Source organism: Gambusia affinis, linkage group LG10 (assembly GCF_019740435.1).
Source record: "Gambusia affinis linkage group LG10, SWU_Gaff_1.0, whole genome shotgun sequence".
Taxonomy (NCBI): domain Eukaryota; kingdom Metazoa; phylum Chordata; class Actinopteri; order Cyprinodontiformes; family Poeciliidae; genus Gambusia; species Gambusia affinis.
This window is the reverse complement of record NC_057877.1, coordinates 24,593,577-24,612,409: the sequence shown is the minus strand read 5'-3', so window position 1 is coordinate 24,612,409 and position 18,833 is coordinate 24,593,577. Positions and strand designations below refer to the sequence as shown.

The 18,833-nt window shown below is 35.2% G+C and overlaps 1 protein-coding gene across 4 annotated transcripts in view; it reads right to left on the bottom strand.

The window, feature by feature from the left end:
• Positions 1-18,833, bottom strand: part of pde4ba (phosphodiesterase 4B, cAMP-specific a) — a 145,859-nt gene that overhangs the window by 56,234 nt on the left and 70,792 nt on the right. The window contains exon 1 of one of the 4 annotated variants that reach the window (XM_044129994.1): positions 10,921-11,246. The exons of the other annotated variants lie outside the window; for them this stretch is intronic. Coding sequence (XP_043985929.1) covers positions 10,921-11,021 — 101 coding nt within the window. The 5' untranslated portion in view covers positions 11,022-11,246. Of the gene's footprint in view, positions 1-10,920; positions 11,247-18,833 lie in introns of those variants that run through there. 4 annotated transcript variants of the gene reach the window in all.

The window sequence follows — 18,833 nt, the reverse complement described above, 5'->3', positions numbered from 1 at the left end:
TTTCCATACTTTCCCACACTTTTAAGACTCTGTGGGAATCCTGCTTACAGAGACCTAAAAATTTAAAATATAGGAGCAGTATGGAATTTCAGAGTAGCAACAATAAAACTTATAGACAATATCATTTAGTGTTGTGCAATAAATGTTTGACTGTTCTGCCCTCAGGTCAACCCACTGCTTTGCATTATTATCATGTACAGACAACATAATCTGAAATGAGTGCTGCCTAGGTGACTAACATCTCTCACTGGTGTAGTCTTGCTTCCCCTCAAAGCTAGACAAGAAAAACTTCACAATGATGTTTCAAAAAATAAAAATAAAAATAAAAATACAAGGCCAAGAATCAAATGGGGAGTAAATAATGTTTGTTGCCACTAAAACGTTTAAGAAAATATGCTTATTTAAAATGTAGAAAAGTACTAACGGGAATGTTCACGTGTGATAAAACTATAGCTTTTAATAAGCTATGCTCAACCAGACTATTTGAGGAAGACTTTTTTTTTTTTATCTTACCACCACTGAATTAGCAGAACAGTGCATACCAAAAACGGTCTGGGTTTCATGTCATGAGGGAAGACTTTTCAGTTCAGTAACTCATGTCAGAAAGTCACTGGTGTAGATATATATATATATATATATATATATATATATATATATATATATATATATATAGAATTGAAATTGAATGCATTTTGATGAGATTTTAAGTGACAGGCCAACACAAAGAAATGCACAACATGGCTTGTATGTATTGAGTCCCAGCAGTGAACTTTATAGAAGCAGTCTTCACTTCAGTTGCTGCAAGTCTTTCTTTTTTGTTTTGTCTCTACCAGCTTCACACATCCCAAAACTGGAATAGTTGCCAGTTCTTCTCTGCAAAAATAGACCAAACTATGTGAGCATAAATTGAAAGGATTGACAACAATTTTCACAGACTCTATTGATTATTACTAAATATGTGAGTGTGAAATTATAAAGTGACAAAATGGGAAACCAATTAATTAATATTGTAGTTAATTAATTAATTAATATTGTAATTAATTAATTAATATTTATACATTTAAAAGAATTTGTATGCCCCTAATGTTTGTATTTAAGTTAGATTGGTGTTCTGTCACCTAGAGAATAACGCAAACATTGAGAAGAGTTTCATTTCTAAGCGTATAAAGTTATAGCATAAAACGCCTCTACAATAAACTGAAGTTCAAAAGATGCCATTTAAGGACAGTCTTATTTTCATGTAAAAACAACATTTTGAAACAAGTACTATTACTCTCCTGTGAATAGATAATGGCAACGTTTAGGTCTTGTTGAACATTTTACACATGATGTCAAGTCAACCCCTAATAGGGAGATGATTGAGGAAAGCTAAATATAGGATTCTCAAAGATCACTTGATACTTCATGACAGAAAATGTCCATTCATTAGCTCTGCTGAGATAGCAATATTTAGCAATACCAAAAGTTGACATTAAAATCTTACATAATCTACTATGGTTGTAAACTGCACAACTCAATGCCCCTGTGGCCTTGTAGTCAGCAATAAAGAGAGAACTGATTCATTCAGCAGACTAAATCACATTGTCAGTTTTATGATACAGATGCTTTTAACAGCATTTTTTATGGTTTAGAAAGTAATTAATGATACACAAATAGTAAGCAAACCTTCTAGTACAAAGGGAGGACATCAAGGAAGTTAGCCTCGAAAAAGTTTGAGAACAAAGACCCTCTGCTATGTGATGGAGCGAGAGCTGTTTGGTGGTTTGGTGGATTAAGAGATTTGTCTGGCAAGAAACCACAAATGTATTATCTCTCTGTAAACTTTATATGTTGATAAAGCAAACTAAAATGACTTAAAAACAAAACAAAACAAATAAATGTTCCATAGTACAGTTCCTAGTGTTGTAAATATTTCCAATTGGCTGCCTGAGAAAATCTCAACGTTTTCTCTGTTTCTATGGAGACAGGGAAAACCTGTTGCTGTGAACTCGAACTTTGCAAACTGAATTAAGACAATAAAGTTTCTTCCATGCACACAAGACAAGACAAACTTTGATGTTTGGAAATATTTAAATTTACAGAAAAGCAGGAACAGTGATGGCGTGGAAACTCTTATTAGCAGCTTGTCTGTAAACCAACCAACTGTAAGCTGATATACTATGTGATACAGCAAGCTTAAAACTTCACCAGCTTCGACAAAGTTTTAGAGACATTTTTGATTAATTCTGTATGTCAAGACTAAAATACATTATATAGATAGCTGTAATGATCAGTGCTATATAAATTTTGGAAAAGTATTTTTTTGGTTTTAAATTAATTTATTGCGATCTTGTTACATATTTGCTAAAAACTTTTTGTACAAATACTATCAACTTACAATCTCAAAAAGGCATGTTAAAAAGTAAACATCTAAATGTTTCTCCAACCACAACAGAACTGGTAAGATCTCAAGGATGAGAACAGTTATTGTTTATCCAACCTGAAGATAAAAACACCCACAGTTCAAACACTTGATGAAAAAGAGAGCTTTCCACATTGAAGGGTAATGAGTAAACACAACAGACTCATGGAGTTTGGAAATGTGTGAACAGAAACTAAGTGGAAGTAGTTGTAAAGATTTTTTTTTTCCCCAGAGTCCTTAGAGAACACATTTATGGAAATTCCCTTGTAAATTGATTTCTTCTAAGCAACTACAATGTGCGTCTCAGTCAAGCTTTTTTTATTTTGTTACTAAAGCAATCAGAAATTGTCCGCTTTTGACGCCAGGGTGACGCAGCATTCCTTTCCCATGATCCTTCTGCATACGTCAGACAGTGAGTGAAGATGGACCCCCTGACATGGGACAGAACTGCTTTCCCACCATTTAGTGTTTAGTTGCTTGAGTCTCGGCTTTAGCAAATCTAACCAGCACAAAATTAAATATGATTCTGGAAAACTGCTAAAATGAATAAATAAGAGCCACCCCAGTAAATGCCACATAAACGAATCCATTAATATTCTCCAGTTAAAGGAATAGAAAATTGAAGGGCCACATTATGAGCTATGATTGTTAAGGGGTGGATAATTGGCTGAACTCAATTATTTAATGTAGTTGATAATTGGCATTAAATGTGATTTTATTGGCTCTAGGTCACATCAGTCGTTTCATATTACTGAAACTGTATATTATCTAACAGAAGACTACTAAATTTGATACATTATTTTTTCAATATTTTTGCTTTTTAATGTAGGTTGGATCAAGCCAAACAAAGATTAATTATAGACATTACTAGTCTAAAGCCTTAGATGTTAGTTAAAACAATTGTAAAATTGTTTTAACTAACGAATGTATAATCAGAAATTTAGGACATTTTAAATTCAGTAACAACAGTGTATATTTGCTTTCAACACATTTTTTTCTTATGATTAAGACAGCCAGTTGTATTTCTCTCTTCTTCTAGGAAATGTGACTCCACTTCCCAGCTATGAGACAATGGTATTATAACCAGCATCCTGTTTGTAGAGTCTGTGACAGGACTTTTGGTAAATGTCACAGTGGTTTGTATAAAATAAAATTGGATACATCTGCAGTGCATTGGTTGCATCCTGAGTTCCTGTTTTAGCAGAGTTGGTATCTGCTCCATGACCATATTGGGTTTTCTCTGGGTATTCCAGTCTCAGCCTGCATATTACATTATTTGGAGGCTCTCAGTTGCTCTTCATGGAGTCAGTGTGTCACTTTGGCGGAGACTTCCTGTCAAGCAGGAGGCAGGATAGACCATCCTGAAGTAAAATGTTAACAATAACAGAAGGAAAACAGTCATAAAAAAGCAGCTGACATGGATGATGTCATGTTACCATCTGTGGTTGCCACATGTTGGAAAAAAACAAAATCAAAAACATAAGAATTCACTAAACATGCCAATAGACAACAGTGAAAATGTTGGTGATAAATCTAAGCCTTTCCGATTGTGACATTCCATATATAACTGAGAGACAATAACTTAATTAATACTCAAAAGATGTCACGTTTTCATGGTATGTTGTACCTTGAACTAAAACTGAAATGTATGATATAATCCTTTTTTTTCAAACCGAAAACAACTGCTGAAAAAATCATTTAAACAAGATTTTAACTACAGCATGTATATTTATGAATATACATTTTTTTTATGCATGCATATATTGTTTACAAAATGACCTCTGATATTAAAAGTTTTTTTAGTGAATGTGCTTGTCACATAGAATATTTTCTTAGTTTGCAGAAAAATACCGACAGACTTTCTTGTAATATTCAGAAATATTTTGAAAGCCGCTCCGGTTTTCTTTCATATAAGTAGAGACAGGTGGGGGAGGGGCAGTACTGTGTTACACCTTGGTCCATGAAACTCGAGAAAACTCTCTTCACTCCAGTGATTTTACTGGAAATTCATTAAAAAGGACTTTAAAGTGTTGGATTCATGTGACGGAAAACTTTTGCTCCGCTTAAACTATTGCTTTTTAAGAGCTTGGTTACCACCTCCTGACTTATAATTTATGTTTCTCAGCTGAAATCAGCTATCAATACACTATGTGTTCTTCTAAAGACAGCAAAGTAAACGTAGGAGCAAACAGAAGCATATTTACATAAAGCAGTTTTAAATAAAGCTGACTTTGAGTGGTTTTTCCAGTTATGAGGCAAATACAATTCAAACATTCTCTTTCACCTGCTCTTGCTTCTGCTTAGCCATTTTTGAACCTGCAAGCATATATAACAACGCAAGTTTTCTTATAGCATTTTCACTTGAACTTAGTTACCTCTGGAAAAAATGAAGGATTATTTGGTCAAGATAAGTGACAACTACAAGGTCATAGACCAGACAAACAGTAGAATACAAGCTACAATTTTCTGTAAGAGCTAACAGAGGAAACCTATGCAACACTGCTTGATTGTAACTTAAACTTCATTGATGTGTCTATACTTCTTCATGACAAAAGTAAAATGATATTCTAATTCAGCTCCAGAAGATTGCAGAATGGTGTTTAGAACTAAAAATAAATATATAAAGGATAGACAGATGGGCATTTAAACAAGTTTTTAACATCTGTTTTTTTAACAAACAGACATTTTTAAATGTAAAATCAACTAAAACAAACACTGTTGCTACACCACAGCCTATCAAGAAGATATAGAAACTGTTATATTATTACAAGACATGTCTGAAAAATAAAAACTGTTACCTATTAGGCTTAACTTGATTTCACGTAGCTTTAACTGATCGTCTTGGGTTTCCTGTGAAGGAAACCCTTTGAGGTTGTACAAACAGAGGCGCTATGGAAACACTTCCTGTTTTTCCACCATGTTTTCTGAGTTTTGATGTCATTTCTTCGGATTAATGATAGTGCTAACAATGACAATGAAGCAGACATGTCAAATGAGTCTGAAAGTTGCTAAAAATTACTGGCACTGCAGAGGATACACTGACATGGAGACAATATATTTGTCCATTGTAGGACATTTTTTAATCTCCCAATCAGTCAGCTCAATAAAATAAGACTCTCTAACATTCCTTAGAAGGAGTGATAAATTGATCCCATCAGCCAGAGTAAAAATAGTCAATGAATTTTATGTCCCCAAGATCTCTCTGACATTTTCCTTCCATAAATCTCTGGCAAATATACGTCACATAAATTGGGGTAATTGCCAGAAGCGGAGTACAGAACCTGATGCTGACCATTTCTAGTTGACACCCACAGAGTCTAACTTGAAAAATTTAAGACTTTAGAGAAATGTTGCAAGCTTTGCAATTTGTCACAACAAACAACAATTACAGTCACTGGCTGTCTTAGCAGTAAACTTTGACAAATAAATTCAAGTATCTCCTTCAACCTTTCATCCTCTGTGGCCAGAAATAGAAAAAAACTGGACTTCAACTAGATACACAATTTAATAATAGAAATGAGGCCATTGACGCAATCACTGTCTTTATACTTGCACACTAATGTACAAAGTCATCCAGCAAATGCTCTCATTCACAATCATTTCCAGTCTAAATACTTAGACTGTAAAAGCATTGCTTTTGTTCTTCACATGAGGAACAAAAGCAATGCTGGAAAAATGTGATGATAAAGGTTATGAACACATGTTGACAAAAAATTTGAAGTGAAAAGAGGAAACGAAATAAACTCCCACATTACACATAGTAATAAGACTGTTATCTGTAAAACAATCATACCAGACAGTGACAGAGAATACAGAGGAAGAAAAATATTTTTGCTCTGAACATTTTTTCAAGATGGGAAACAGCAGCATTGCATCTCAATAATACCAGTATATTCCCAAGTAGGCTATCCAAGGTCATGGTTCCTCCTTCCTGGTAGCACAAATACATAACTTTTAAAATATGTCGTTCTAAGCAATTATGTGGGATAAATCTATTCTGGTAGTTGTGTAAGTCATAAGCCATGTTTAACTGAAAAGTCTGAGTACTTTCTTTACACAGCTATTTGGTTATTTCACAGGGGGAAAGGTTAGAATCTATTATACTCTAGAGACATTGATAGCTTGGGGAAGTGACTATACAGTAATTCTCACAAAGGTCAACAACTGAAAAGCATTGCTAGTCTTGTCAGAAATTTCTATTCCTCTCCATGTATATTTTGTTCTCAATATTTCATGTTTTTTTTTTTTCATTTATGCCTCAGAGTAAGTAGAAAATTTGTTTTATTTAAATTAGAACAAATGTTCAAGTGCATCTTCTAACAATTTAAGAGGGCTGGAACTTTACTGCTTTGAAACATTAGCTCAAATGAAACCTCTCGACTGCATACACAGAAGTTGTAACATTAGAGTTTTAAATGACAAAACCATTTGGTTATTCATTGTTTTATTATTTGTGCTTTCCACACTTAATATTAACACTAAATATATGAATTTAGCTCAGGATAATAATTGCAAGGTTGGAAAACTCTTCTTGGTAAAACTGATTATTTGGTCAGGATTGGTCTTTGTGATCCTTTTTGGTGTTATTTTGTCCCACCCAGATTATGACCTACTATTGACTCAAAAAATAAATAAATAAATTAGGTCACCTGTAGTGTTTTTATTTTTCTGACCTCATATAATTACAGTAATAATTATTTGAGGTCATACAACTTATGTTTTTTTTTGTTTTTTTGTTTTTATCAGACTGCTAATCATTGCTATGCATCAAACTAGCTAGCTAAGCAACTAGCTTAGCATTTGAAGACTAGCCAGCTACATTTTCTACCTTCATCGTGGAAAACGTTGTGAAGATTTTCATCTGTACAACAATAAAAAAAAAATACTTGATAATTTTGTAAGTAAATCAATAAATAAGGCTGGAATTTTAGAAGATGACAGCTAAACTACATTTCAGCTCAGAGAACCAGAGAATGCCCATTTACTCACTTAGTTATTGTTTTAATTTGACAAAGCCAGATTATATATTTGTGGTGATTTAACAAGACTTTATGGAGCTTCAAGTGGGTCTGCACTATACAATGGACCACTTCTAGAAATGGAAGATTAATTTTAAGAAAAGACTCCAAATGTTTCTATAACTCCAATGGTAACATCCTAAAAACCACTAACCTCCTACTCAAAAAACCATCCTCATTATCACAGGCACCCACAATATTTACCGCTGATCTCAACTTCCTGTAGTATTGCTTGTGATTTTCAACTCATTATCTTAATTGAAATCACAATCATCATCAAACTCACTGGCGTGGAGCAGCACCTAATTTCATCTTTAGTCATTCACAAAAACAATCTGAATCCCACACCACATAACCACAGCAGCTCTGAGACTGTTCACTGTATTTTTGTTTATAACTCTGCTTAACAAACTTGTCAAATGGTGAGTAAAGGCTGCTGCAAATAAAATAAAGCTAAACCACAAAACAATTCAATACATAGCTTCTCTCTAGCCATGGGCAAGCAAGCACAAAACACTATTCAAAGTCCTACCATGAAAGAGAAATGGGTCACCACATTGTAAAGATCTCTGCTTTAAAATGTTCCCAGTTCCAGTGCAGACTCTGTGTGAAATATATATTTTAGGCTGTGAGTCTTGAAGCTCTTGCTCAAAAAATGTAACCAGAAGGTCTTCTGTGGAGTGATTTGTAAAACCGCATCACATGTAATTGTGCTTTTATCCTCACATTTACAGAGATAGAACTTCAAATTTTCAAAGCCAGAACACATTGTAGCACCATCCAATTATCCTTCACTGTAATGGACTGCTCAGCAGTGACATGGGATAATAATTAAGTCATTCATAAACTACTAAACATAACATACCCTTTGGGATTATTCTATATGAATCCGGGTCACTGATCACAAATATTTTGTTTAACCTGCCTCTCTAAGAGATTAACTGTCCTGGTGGGAAGTGTGAGAAACAATGTCTGGGATATATACACTATGCAGACTAATGCATTCAAAAAGAGCAATGTGTGAGGGGGATAGCGCGACCCACATTTGGAGGCCTTGAGTCCTCGGCGCGGCCGTCGCGGATTCGATTCCTGGACCTGGCAACATTTGCCGCATGTCTTCCCCCCCTCTCCTTCCCCCTTTCCTATCAGCCTACTGTCATATAAGGGACACTAGAGCCCACAAAAAGACCCCCTGGTGGGGAGAAAGAAAAAAAAAGCAATGTGCAAATATGTCATAAACTAACAAAACCTCATATGCTCACAGTGAAAACTGTCAAATAAGGGAGTAGCCCTGGTGTATTAAGAAATCTCAAGTTGTCATAAGCTTCTCTGATATTTAAGATATGCAGGAGAGCACAACATAGCATGTGTACTTCTCTTTTCTGCATTAGAGGCCAGTACTTTCCACAGGAAATCCTTAGTCACAGAGGTGGAACCAACCCAAACAGAGGTGGAGGATTAATGTCTCCTTAGCTCAACACCTTCAGACATTCATGAATACATACTAAATTTAGTGTTATGTCTTTAAAAGATAGACACACTCACTAAACATTTTGTGTGTATACACAGGAAATCCTTATGAACTAATACCCAGTTCTCGAAAAAGGCCAAAGAAAGTTTTGTATTTTGTATTTCATTCAAATTAAGGTCATTCTGTAATCTTGCAGTTTTACAAAAATCTACTCTTAATTATGTTAAGTCTATATATGGCCACTGCTTGTTCAGCTTTCCCCTCCTCATGTGCCATCTGAGCTAGAACACCTATAGTCCTCTTGGGGTGAAACCCAACCTAGTTTTTCTCTTGGTTTATTTCTGCCCTGATAGAGTCAACATGAATCAGTTCCCGTTTCTGGCTTCATGAGCTGCATCATTACATACTAAACCCAGGCTTTTATTAAAATGTTCATATAATGTTTAACTATTTTGTTTTTTATGTGTGGTAAAACTTCCAACTGTACTACAAGAGAACCAATTTCTATGTTTTACAAGCTGTTTTAATTCAAATAGCCAAATGTAAACACATTCAGCTGAATTACAATCAGAGAAATACTTTTCTGTTTTGAAAAGTATTGCCAATAATGGGAAAAAAAGTCATGAATCAGACACAAATAAAAACATACACATTGTATATAATGAAGAACTAAGCTGAATAGTACATCACCAACAAAGTCCTTTTGAATCAATTGACTTTGATTAAAATCTAATCAAGGTCAATAGATTTGATATTTGATACCATTTTATCAATACAAAACAAAATGAGTAATAAATGAGTAAATAAATACATTTTACCATTTCCTGTTAGTTAAAATTCACCAAAGCTCTCCTCATTCTAAGATTAAATCTAGGCCACAACATCATTATCCCATCATGTCATTTAGTAATTTAGTCAAGATCCTAACCCTCTGAGAACTGCTGTACAGAAATATTACAACTATTACTAGCAAAGTTTGGAGTTGTGCTTGAATGAGGTTTTGTTGCTGCAACTTGTGGACAAATCTGCCCTCCAGTTTGGTTATAGAGGCAAGTGAGACATTGAGACAAGTTTTGGTTTTTGATTCCTATACTGGAGATTGTTGCATACTTACAGTACATTCACAGCTCATAAACAACCACTACCTAAATTTCATTCAAGTTTGTGGTTCCAACATGACAAAATGCTAAAATGTGGCTTAATGTTTCAATCAGTGTTTTATTTTATTATAGCAAAACTAAAAAATCTGTTACAAAAAAAATTAATAAAAAGGTTTTGCTTCACAAACTTTGACCAACTAGCACAAACCATAAATACAAATATTCTCCTCTTAAGGTCTGGGGCAAAAGGGTTCAGCAAAAAACAAAACAAAAAAACAATAAAGGAAGGCAGATCAGAAAGCCTGCATGGCAACTATGTCAAATATACAGAAGCTGCTAATGCCTAAAGCCATCACAGACCCTTCAATGTCATTGTTTGTGCTTGTTTTTTGTGTTTATATCCTCCAGGTTATTTGGTCACCAGTGTGCCAATGAGATCTGGCTATATTTACACCACAGCTAAAAAAATGCCATGAAAATAAACAAATCCTTGAAACACTTCCAGAGTAATTTGCATGGCTAGCAACTTGACTCTCTTCACTGCACAGAAACGGCTTGATACATTCCTCTACAAAATTGCTGCACGCAGAAACATGTCAGCTAGTACTTGATGTTTTTCTCATGAAAACTGCATTAGGGTGCATTTAACCACATGTTTGCAGGCTGTGGTTAGTGATGGTGTGAAATACATAAATGCATTGTCTAATGACATAGAAAAAGGAAGTAACAGGCATTTTAAAACACTGACCGAGAGAGATACAGATACAAAGCAAACCAGTAAGTGCTTCAATAAAGGAGAAAATTTGAAGTATGTTCGAGCAGAACTATTAAAGGATTTAGAAGACATGAAAAAACAAAACTCCCCAAATGAACATCAACAAAAGCATGATAATGCATGAATGTCTAAACATGTGTGAACCAAGTTCTAACCTGTGAGGATGGCTGTGATTGGCGGCGTGAAGTTTTCTGATGACCTCCTCACTGAAGTCAAAATGAACTCTTCCTCTGGCACAGGGTGAACGCCGGTACATTTCCCCGTCACAAGCACACACTCATGCACACACTACCCTGCACATATCATCACGTTTGTAACCAAAAACATGTTAAACTAATCCTAAAGCATCCCAAACATATCAAACCATCAAATGTCACACACTCTCACACACAGTCCCAGTAGCAATAACTGCAAAGTAGAGTCATGGATACACAACTCTGATGTCTGTGCTAAAAAAACTCATTGAGCCCAGTAATACGTGACTCAGGCATGCTCTGTGACATTCACACAACTGTTACCTATAAACCCTTTGTAAAAGAAAAGTTCCTCAGCAGATCATCCATTGGCCACACTGTCCGTGATGCTAAACATGCAGCAAATAGGTGTCCGTACATCTTCTCCACACACTCGATCCCCTGTTACACACAACAACAATGTCAGCAGCAGTCCACACGTCACATCACGAAACTCTTTCATCCCGTTTTACACTTGGTCTCTCTCTCTCTCTCTCTCTGAGCTCTCTTTACAGACTCTTCTCATCACAGACTTTACTTCCTCCCCATGCTGTGTGTGTGTGTGGAGGCGTGTGTGTCTGTGTGTCTATGGGGAGCTCTGTTCCCTTCAGGCGACCCGGCAGAGTTTAGCAGGAAGCTTTAAATTGTGGAGTGGAGTTGCTGGAGAGGAGTCATATCTCGTCCACTGCTGACAGCCTTTAATTAATCCTGTATCAATGTAGTACACACAGAATCATAAAGAAGCAAACAAAGAGCTAGTCAAAACATGAACTGACCAAACTGTGGTGAGATAAGAGTTAATTTTCCATAAAATTGCTTCTCAAAGGACTGAAATATTCTACTGAACAGTACATTGAGTACAAAATCGGATTGCTTCTTACGACGGAATGTAATTGGCAGTAATTTATGAATAATGATGTGAATTGTAAGGGATAGTTTATGATTTGTTTTGTAAAACGTGGCTCAATGCTCCGTACAATAGCTTCAGATTATTTTTGTTTGTTTTGATAAAAAAAATAAAAAAGAAGTTCTTCCCAGTGTCTTATAAATCCATGTCAGTGTGCAAATATTTTGTTTTGAGTAGGCTTTGATAAATTGTTAGTATGATGTCAGCAGTTAAATAAAAAGATTCTTAATACTTACAGTAACGTCAAAATATGCAAGCATTAATTGCTTAATTTGCTAAATATATATATTTTACAATAAAAATAAAAATTTCATCAAATTTATTTTGTTTTATTCCAGGATCCAAACAGGGAGATTGGTATTAACAAGCAAGTCCACCTTAAATGTCAGTCTGTGTGAAAACAAGGTGGCATCTGGTATCATCTCAGGGGGCCGCAGTGCCTGTTCACATGAAAGGGTACGGAAACCAACAAGACCTCAGTTTATGAAAAGTACACTTGTGATAAATAGCAGCACATGACAAAATATGCTAATAAAACGTTTTATAATCACAGTACAGCTTAAATGGAAAAATCAAAGAGCCAAGAGAGCCACAAATCTCCTTTCTGTCAGTTTTGATTGCAATATGTAGAGCTCATAATTTCCACCATTAAAAAATTAAACATGCAAAATAAATTATGTCTAAACCTTTACTTTGTATTTCTTTTATTTATTTGTATTATTGTGTTAGACGAAAATTTGGCATCATCTGCATACAATTTTTAAAAAATGAAAAGCAGATTGAATAAAATATTAACCTGAATGCTGACTCATGGGCTTCAAGATTCTAAAAATGAGGGAGACAATGTTTTTTATTACCCTGTTGTTTATTCAAACAGTTGTGACCACTGGACTCAGAGCAATACTTAAAATTTTGGAACTAATATTAAAAATAAATGCTAAATTGTAGTCTCATTCTAAATCATTTTGTTCTCCACAGTATACTTTGGAAATAAGAAGTTCCTTCATCTCAACAGGTTGCAGCTATGTAAATTACAGGTTAAGCACTGAATGTAATTCAGCTTTTTCAAGTGATACATACTTAAATCTAATGGTTTCAATGGATCTAATAAAATGCATGAGGTAACGTCGGATGGAGTCATAATATTGAGTTTTAGGACGCAGGCTCCTCAAGCTTAACCTTTCTGCAGCGGAATGAGCATGAGCAGGACTCATAAATTCAAATTCTTATCTCAAATAACATGTGTCACTGGCTGAGTGAGAAAGGGTTTTTGCGTTTCATATCTTTCAAGAGCAGGTAATTAAGCTCCGTAGGAAAACCATCCTGAGTAACAACCCCAGGTGTTTCTCAAAACCAACAACAGGACAGGACAAGCAAGCTGCCACATCACTTAACTGAGAATGACTCAGATGGATGACACATTAGACAGGCACTCAGACAACCACACAATGGGAGGAGTCCAATCGCAGAGACTGAAACCCGAATAGCCACTATGTACATGGCAGCTCAACCCGCTGCTTGTAAATGCACACTAAAACAACAAAGGAAGAAGATATATATGGTAGCCACGGGGCATTCTGCAAACTATGTGAAACAAAAAAAAGACACCTCCCATTAGTGTCTGAAAGATAATCCCAAGGTAGAGAACACAGAGAAAGCCTTTCACTTCACTTATTTACGTATATTTTTGGTGTTTTTATGCAGTACTTATGGCAGGATAAAGACTTCCTGGAAGTTTAATAGTTTCTTCTTTCGCAATCATTTTGTGGCTTTTTCCTTTTCTAAACACAGTTCTTGTGGTTGTGATGACCATTTCTAGTTAAACATTTTGTAGATAAATGTTTGAGTTAAATGCTGCACTCTGGAATATTTTATGATGTCGAGGCTTGATCTTAAAAACATCAGACATTTTATCATTTTTGACTTTTCAGATTAGCTTTCAGATGTACTATTTCTGGCATAATAAATGTCTTTTAGTAGTAAGGCTTCTACGCATTACATAATTTAAAACTACTTAAATATTATTGTTTAATTAAATCATGAATTATTATCTCAAATTATTTTTATCAAAACCTATTTCCATTTATTATAGTTCCAGTTCCCTTTATGAGGCATTTTACTCTTATGGAAAGACAGATTATATCTCTGATATGACTAAAATTATAAATCACTCCCTAAACAATATTGACTAAATACATCACAAAATATATTTAAATAATTAAAATTTCAAACAATATGTATATATAACCTGCAATATGCAGACTTTTTCATTTTGATTGAGGAAATATTTCACTTGCCATAACAAACTTCCCATCTTAAAATTAATCACTGAAAAATGTAGTATAATTACATTAGTGATAATAATAGAATTGTTAAGTTCTTTGTGAAACAAAGAAAACAAATATAAAAACAGCAAAAGCACACCCAAAGCTATCTATAAGTGAAAAGGGTAACAGGAGCTTCTTGCAGGGATAAAATAAATTAAATAAACAGCTGAACATTTATATTAGCCACCTCTGTCATAACATGGAGGTCAAGTAAGCCTGAAATGTTAACCAACTTGACTCTGTTTAGTTTCAGTTGTTCACCTGGTAGTATAAACATCATGCCAAGGCAGTTGTCACGCTCTATACACAAACCTGACAACATAACAAAACTACTTCGGACACCACTTCTCATTTTAGTCAGTGATTAAGTATCTGCTGGGTTAGATGTTAACATCCTTTTCACTGTTGGGCGGAGAACTTGTGAAAGTATGCTCACACCATGCCAACTTTCACATTGAACAACAACAGAAATCTCCAAGGCCCTCCCTCTAAGATATAAAAATATTTCTGCAAGTCCTTTTCATAACCACTAGATGTCACAATTTCATTCTACAAATAAACTTGGCAGTAGGCAGGTTTTGTGAACAGCAATGGCCACAAGATGACAGTGTTGTATCAGTATAATTTCCAGAAGTTGTCATACTGAGACCTGCAATTCACATCTACAAGAAGTGACATGAAATATGCAGCACATAATGTAAGCACTGGTCTATTCTTTGTTGTTGTTGCTGGCTTAAAATGGCAGTGATAACACTGGTGAGAGGTTATGTAGAAAGTGATCGGAAGCTGACACCTTGCATGCCTAAATAATAATTAGTATTAGAAGGATGGTGTGCTCTAAATACCGAGCTATTACACTGCAGCTGTTCTCAATACGAAAATGTACAAGCCTATCATTAGACTTCAGCAATCTATAGATTGAAGAATGTTGCCACAATTAACCCTTTTAAATTTAACTGGCATGCAAAATTGACTAAAATGCAAAATTTTAGTCAATTCAAAATGACCATTTAACCTTGCATACCTCACCATTATTTTAATTTTGAACTTTGATGGTGTTTCATTTTGAATATTGAATAATGAAATGATTGCATGGATATTGTCAAGTCTTTGTCCTTCAGCCTTAACCTGCTGACCTCAACTGTTATCATCACACAAATAAATAATCCTTATCTTAACAAAACAAGAAGAACAGCAGCAAACGGGACCACAGCTGCTTGTGACTCAAGCAGACAGGCACAGTATCACCTCTCATGTCAACACTTTCCTCACACACACAAACACAGACACACACAATCATATTAAATCAAGATCAAACAGCGAGCAGTTTTCCTGAAAGCAGTTTAAATATAAACTTTATAAAGGAAGACAGAGAACTCCAGTTCGTAAGGGCAGGCTGACAAAAAGTTATTCTATTGTTTATCAAAAACAATAGAAGATGACAGGAATGGCAAAAAATATTTTTGCTGATGGGGGAGAAATAGATCAATATGACAATCAAATTGTCCAACTTTTATGTAAGTTTGTTATTTGACTCCCAGATAGAAGACCAATTCTGTAGCATAGACCTTTATCTATTTTAACATGAATCTCTAATCAATCTTATTAAGATTTTTCTCACTTATTGTAAATGAGCAAGCACTATGCTTTAGTAAAGTAACCAGAAATTCTGTGCTACATGTCATAAGAGCTACAATAACTGAAAAAGCTCTTCTACATTCAGACATTTAGCATAGAAAGACCAATTGCTATTTCAGTTTATTTTACCAAAAATGGGATTTTACCCCATTTTTTTATTAGATCTAGGGGGTTTAGGACGCTTAAATAGTTTTTCACAGGCTTAATTTTTCATTAATCTTTGTGTATTAAATAGCCAAACAATAAAATCTGAAAGTCTGGACACTTGAGGTAAAATTTAGAGCATTTTGAAAACAGGCAAAAACTAGCACCTCCTGAAATAATTGTCCAGGTTACCCTACATTCCTTCTCAAACGTGCAGTCATCAAGCAGGGGTGTCAAACTCCAATCATCGAGGGTTGAGTCCTGCAACTTCTGAATGTTTCCCAGCTCCAACATGAATGAATAAATTGATTTAATTACCTCCTAAGCACCACACAGTACTAGGAATGACTTTATTATGTTAAACAGATGTCATTCAGGTGTGTTGGTACAAAGTCGTGTTTAAAAGACGTTGACAACTGGAGTCTGACACGTGTGCTATGGAGGAAACTGTTAAGAATATGAAAAGAAATATTATTTACACCAGAGAAATGAGACTGAGTTAGTACATCCCCATGTGTGCTATGAAATGAGTAGATTTTAAACCATTCTGCACACAGAATGCAGAATATGCTTTTGCAAAGAATGTATTTTTAACATTATGTTGGATCATTATTAGACAATATTACAAATGGCACAAAGTAAACAGGTCGATGATCAACCACAAGGATAATAACTGGTTCATCAGCTGCTTTGGCTGATGAATAATCAGCAGTCTTGTAAGAACTATGTGCCCTCTGAGTGTGAAACATACAGATCCTAAACAAACTGAGATTTCTAGCAACAAAAGCATGTCACACAAGCTAGCACCATCATCATTTTATTCTGTCCTCAGGGTAAATACTGCTAACTAACATTGAAACAAGGTGGCCTGGTTCAGCACATGATTAATTTCTTCTAATAAACAGAACAGTTTGGAAAGGATTCAAGGCTGACAGCTTCTTAAAGTGTGTGTTCATTTATTGTCCTTATATTAATCCCTAATATTAATCCCCCCTGATGGACTTACTTCACAGCATGTGATTGGTCTGAGTTATTGCTGGGTAAACTAAAATTTCAGAGCATCCTACAAGCCCCTCTGAATTTATATTTATGCCAATAAACATATGCAAACTTGGTGATCCCTCAGACTCATTATTTTCCTGGCACACTTCAATAACTTACAATGAGAGTATGTGTAATTCACAGGAGAATGACACCTAAAGAACATACTTACATCTGTTTGCATAAATGGAGGCGGATCAAGGGAGGACTCAATGTTTCTCTAAAGTGCCTTTAATTCCATGTTGGCTGTACAAAGAAAATGTGTGTGGATCCATTCAAAAACACTCATTTCCAATACTCATACTTCTGGATTTATTCGTGCAAGCAATGTTTTCTCATTGTGCACACACTCAAGAAATTCAGACATTCTTTGTGCATGTGGCTTCAGATCATTTATTTAGACTTTTAAACCCAAGAAATGACAAAACCCATACCATTATGGCAACTTAATAGCATTGACATTTGTTGCTCCTTGAGATGAAGGAGCACTGAACAGAACAAAGCAGAAATTATTTTAGTCATTTTTAGATATTTTGCATTTGTGTTGGTGCAGAGAGCATTCATGGAACTGAAGATGGAGAATGTCTAAACTTTCAAAATATCCAACACAATAGAGACGTTAATGTGACTCAAGTGACAACGATTTCCAAAATGCATCTGACTGTGTGGTAGAAAGCTACCACTCAATAAGAAGTGCCCTTTTATATATGAGGTTTTATGCAGAGTGACTGTTCAGTTTTGTAGTACTTTAATACAGATACTCTGTGTTATGGTTCTCAAAATTACCTGGTTTGAATTTGTTCACTATCATGATTTTTTTCCTTCTACATCACGGTTGAAGCAATTACAGTTTCCCCAGAAACCTCACCCGGACGTGTGAGCAGAGAGAAGCACAAGCGAAAAACCCCCAAAGATCAGAGAGCTTTGGTTTCAGCAAGAGCTTCACTCTCACACGTTCATTAATCCATTGACATATCTGTGAAAGCATCCAGCCGCTCTGGACAGAAGCAATGCAGCAGACGTGATTGAGGAGAAGATTACGACCTCTTCCAGGTTGCATTGCTGTCAGACCCGATCATCAGATAAAGGGGGAATTTAAAATGCAATAACATTTGTCCTGCCGTCTTAACCACAGTACAGCTTCCCCTTCCTATTTTTATCTCTTTCACCATAAAACTAATTCTCCCTGATGAAAAGAGGGCACTGCAGTCATTCCCCGCTGTGATTAACCTAATCCCTTTACAGAGTTGGGCTTCTCTGGCTGGCTGCAATATTAAGTACTTGACGTCAGCTGCACTCAGGTTATGATAACCTGGGGGGAACTCAAAATTGGGAATCATAAGAAGTGTTAAAGCACAACACCTCACCATCATATACAGCCAGCAACAGTCTTAGAGAGGCATCGCAGCTTGAAAGCAAGGCATTACATTACAGAATAAGAATTGAAAAGTTTAAGTGTCTTTTAGAAGAGTAAAGAAAAGTAAAAGTTTATCTTGTTGAAGTGTTAGATCTATTATTCATTGAATATTGGATCTCAATAAAATGGATCCCTCATTTTGAAGATTGGTTTCTCGGATATGATTGGCAAAAAATAAGTAAATAAATAAAAGATTCTTAATATAGAACATCAGTCTACTGAAAAGTGCTGTACACTTGAATACTTGAATTGCCTGTGTAGTTGATAGCAATGTTACCTTGCAGCAAGAAGGTCCTGCGTTTGAATCCCAACCTGGGGTCTTTCTGTATTAAGTTCTGGAAATTTTTTTTCAGATGCAGTT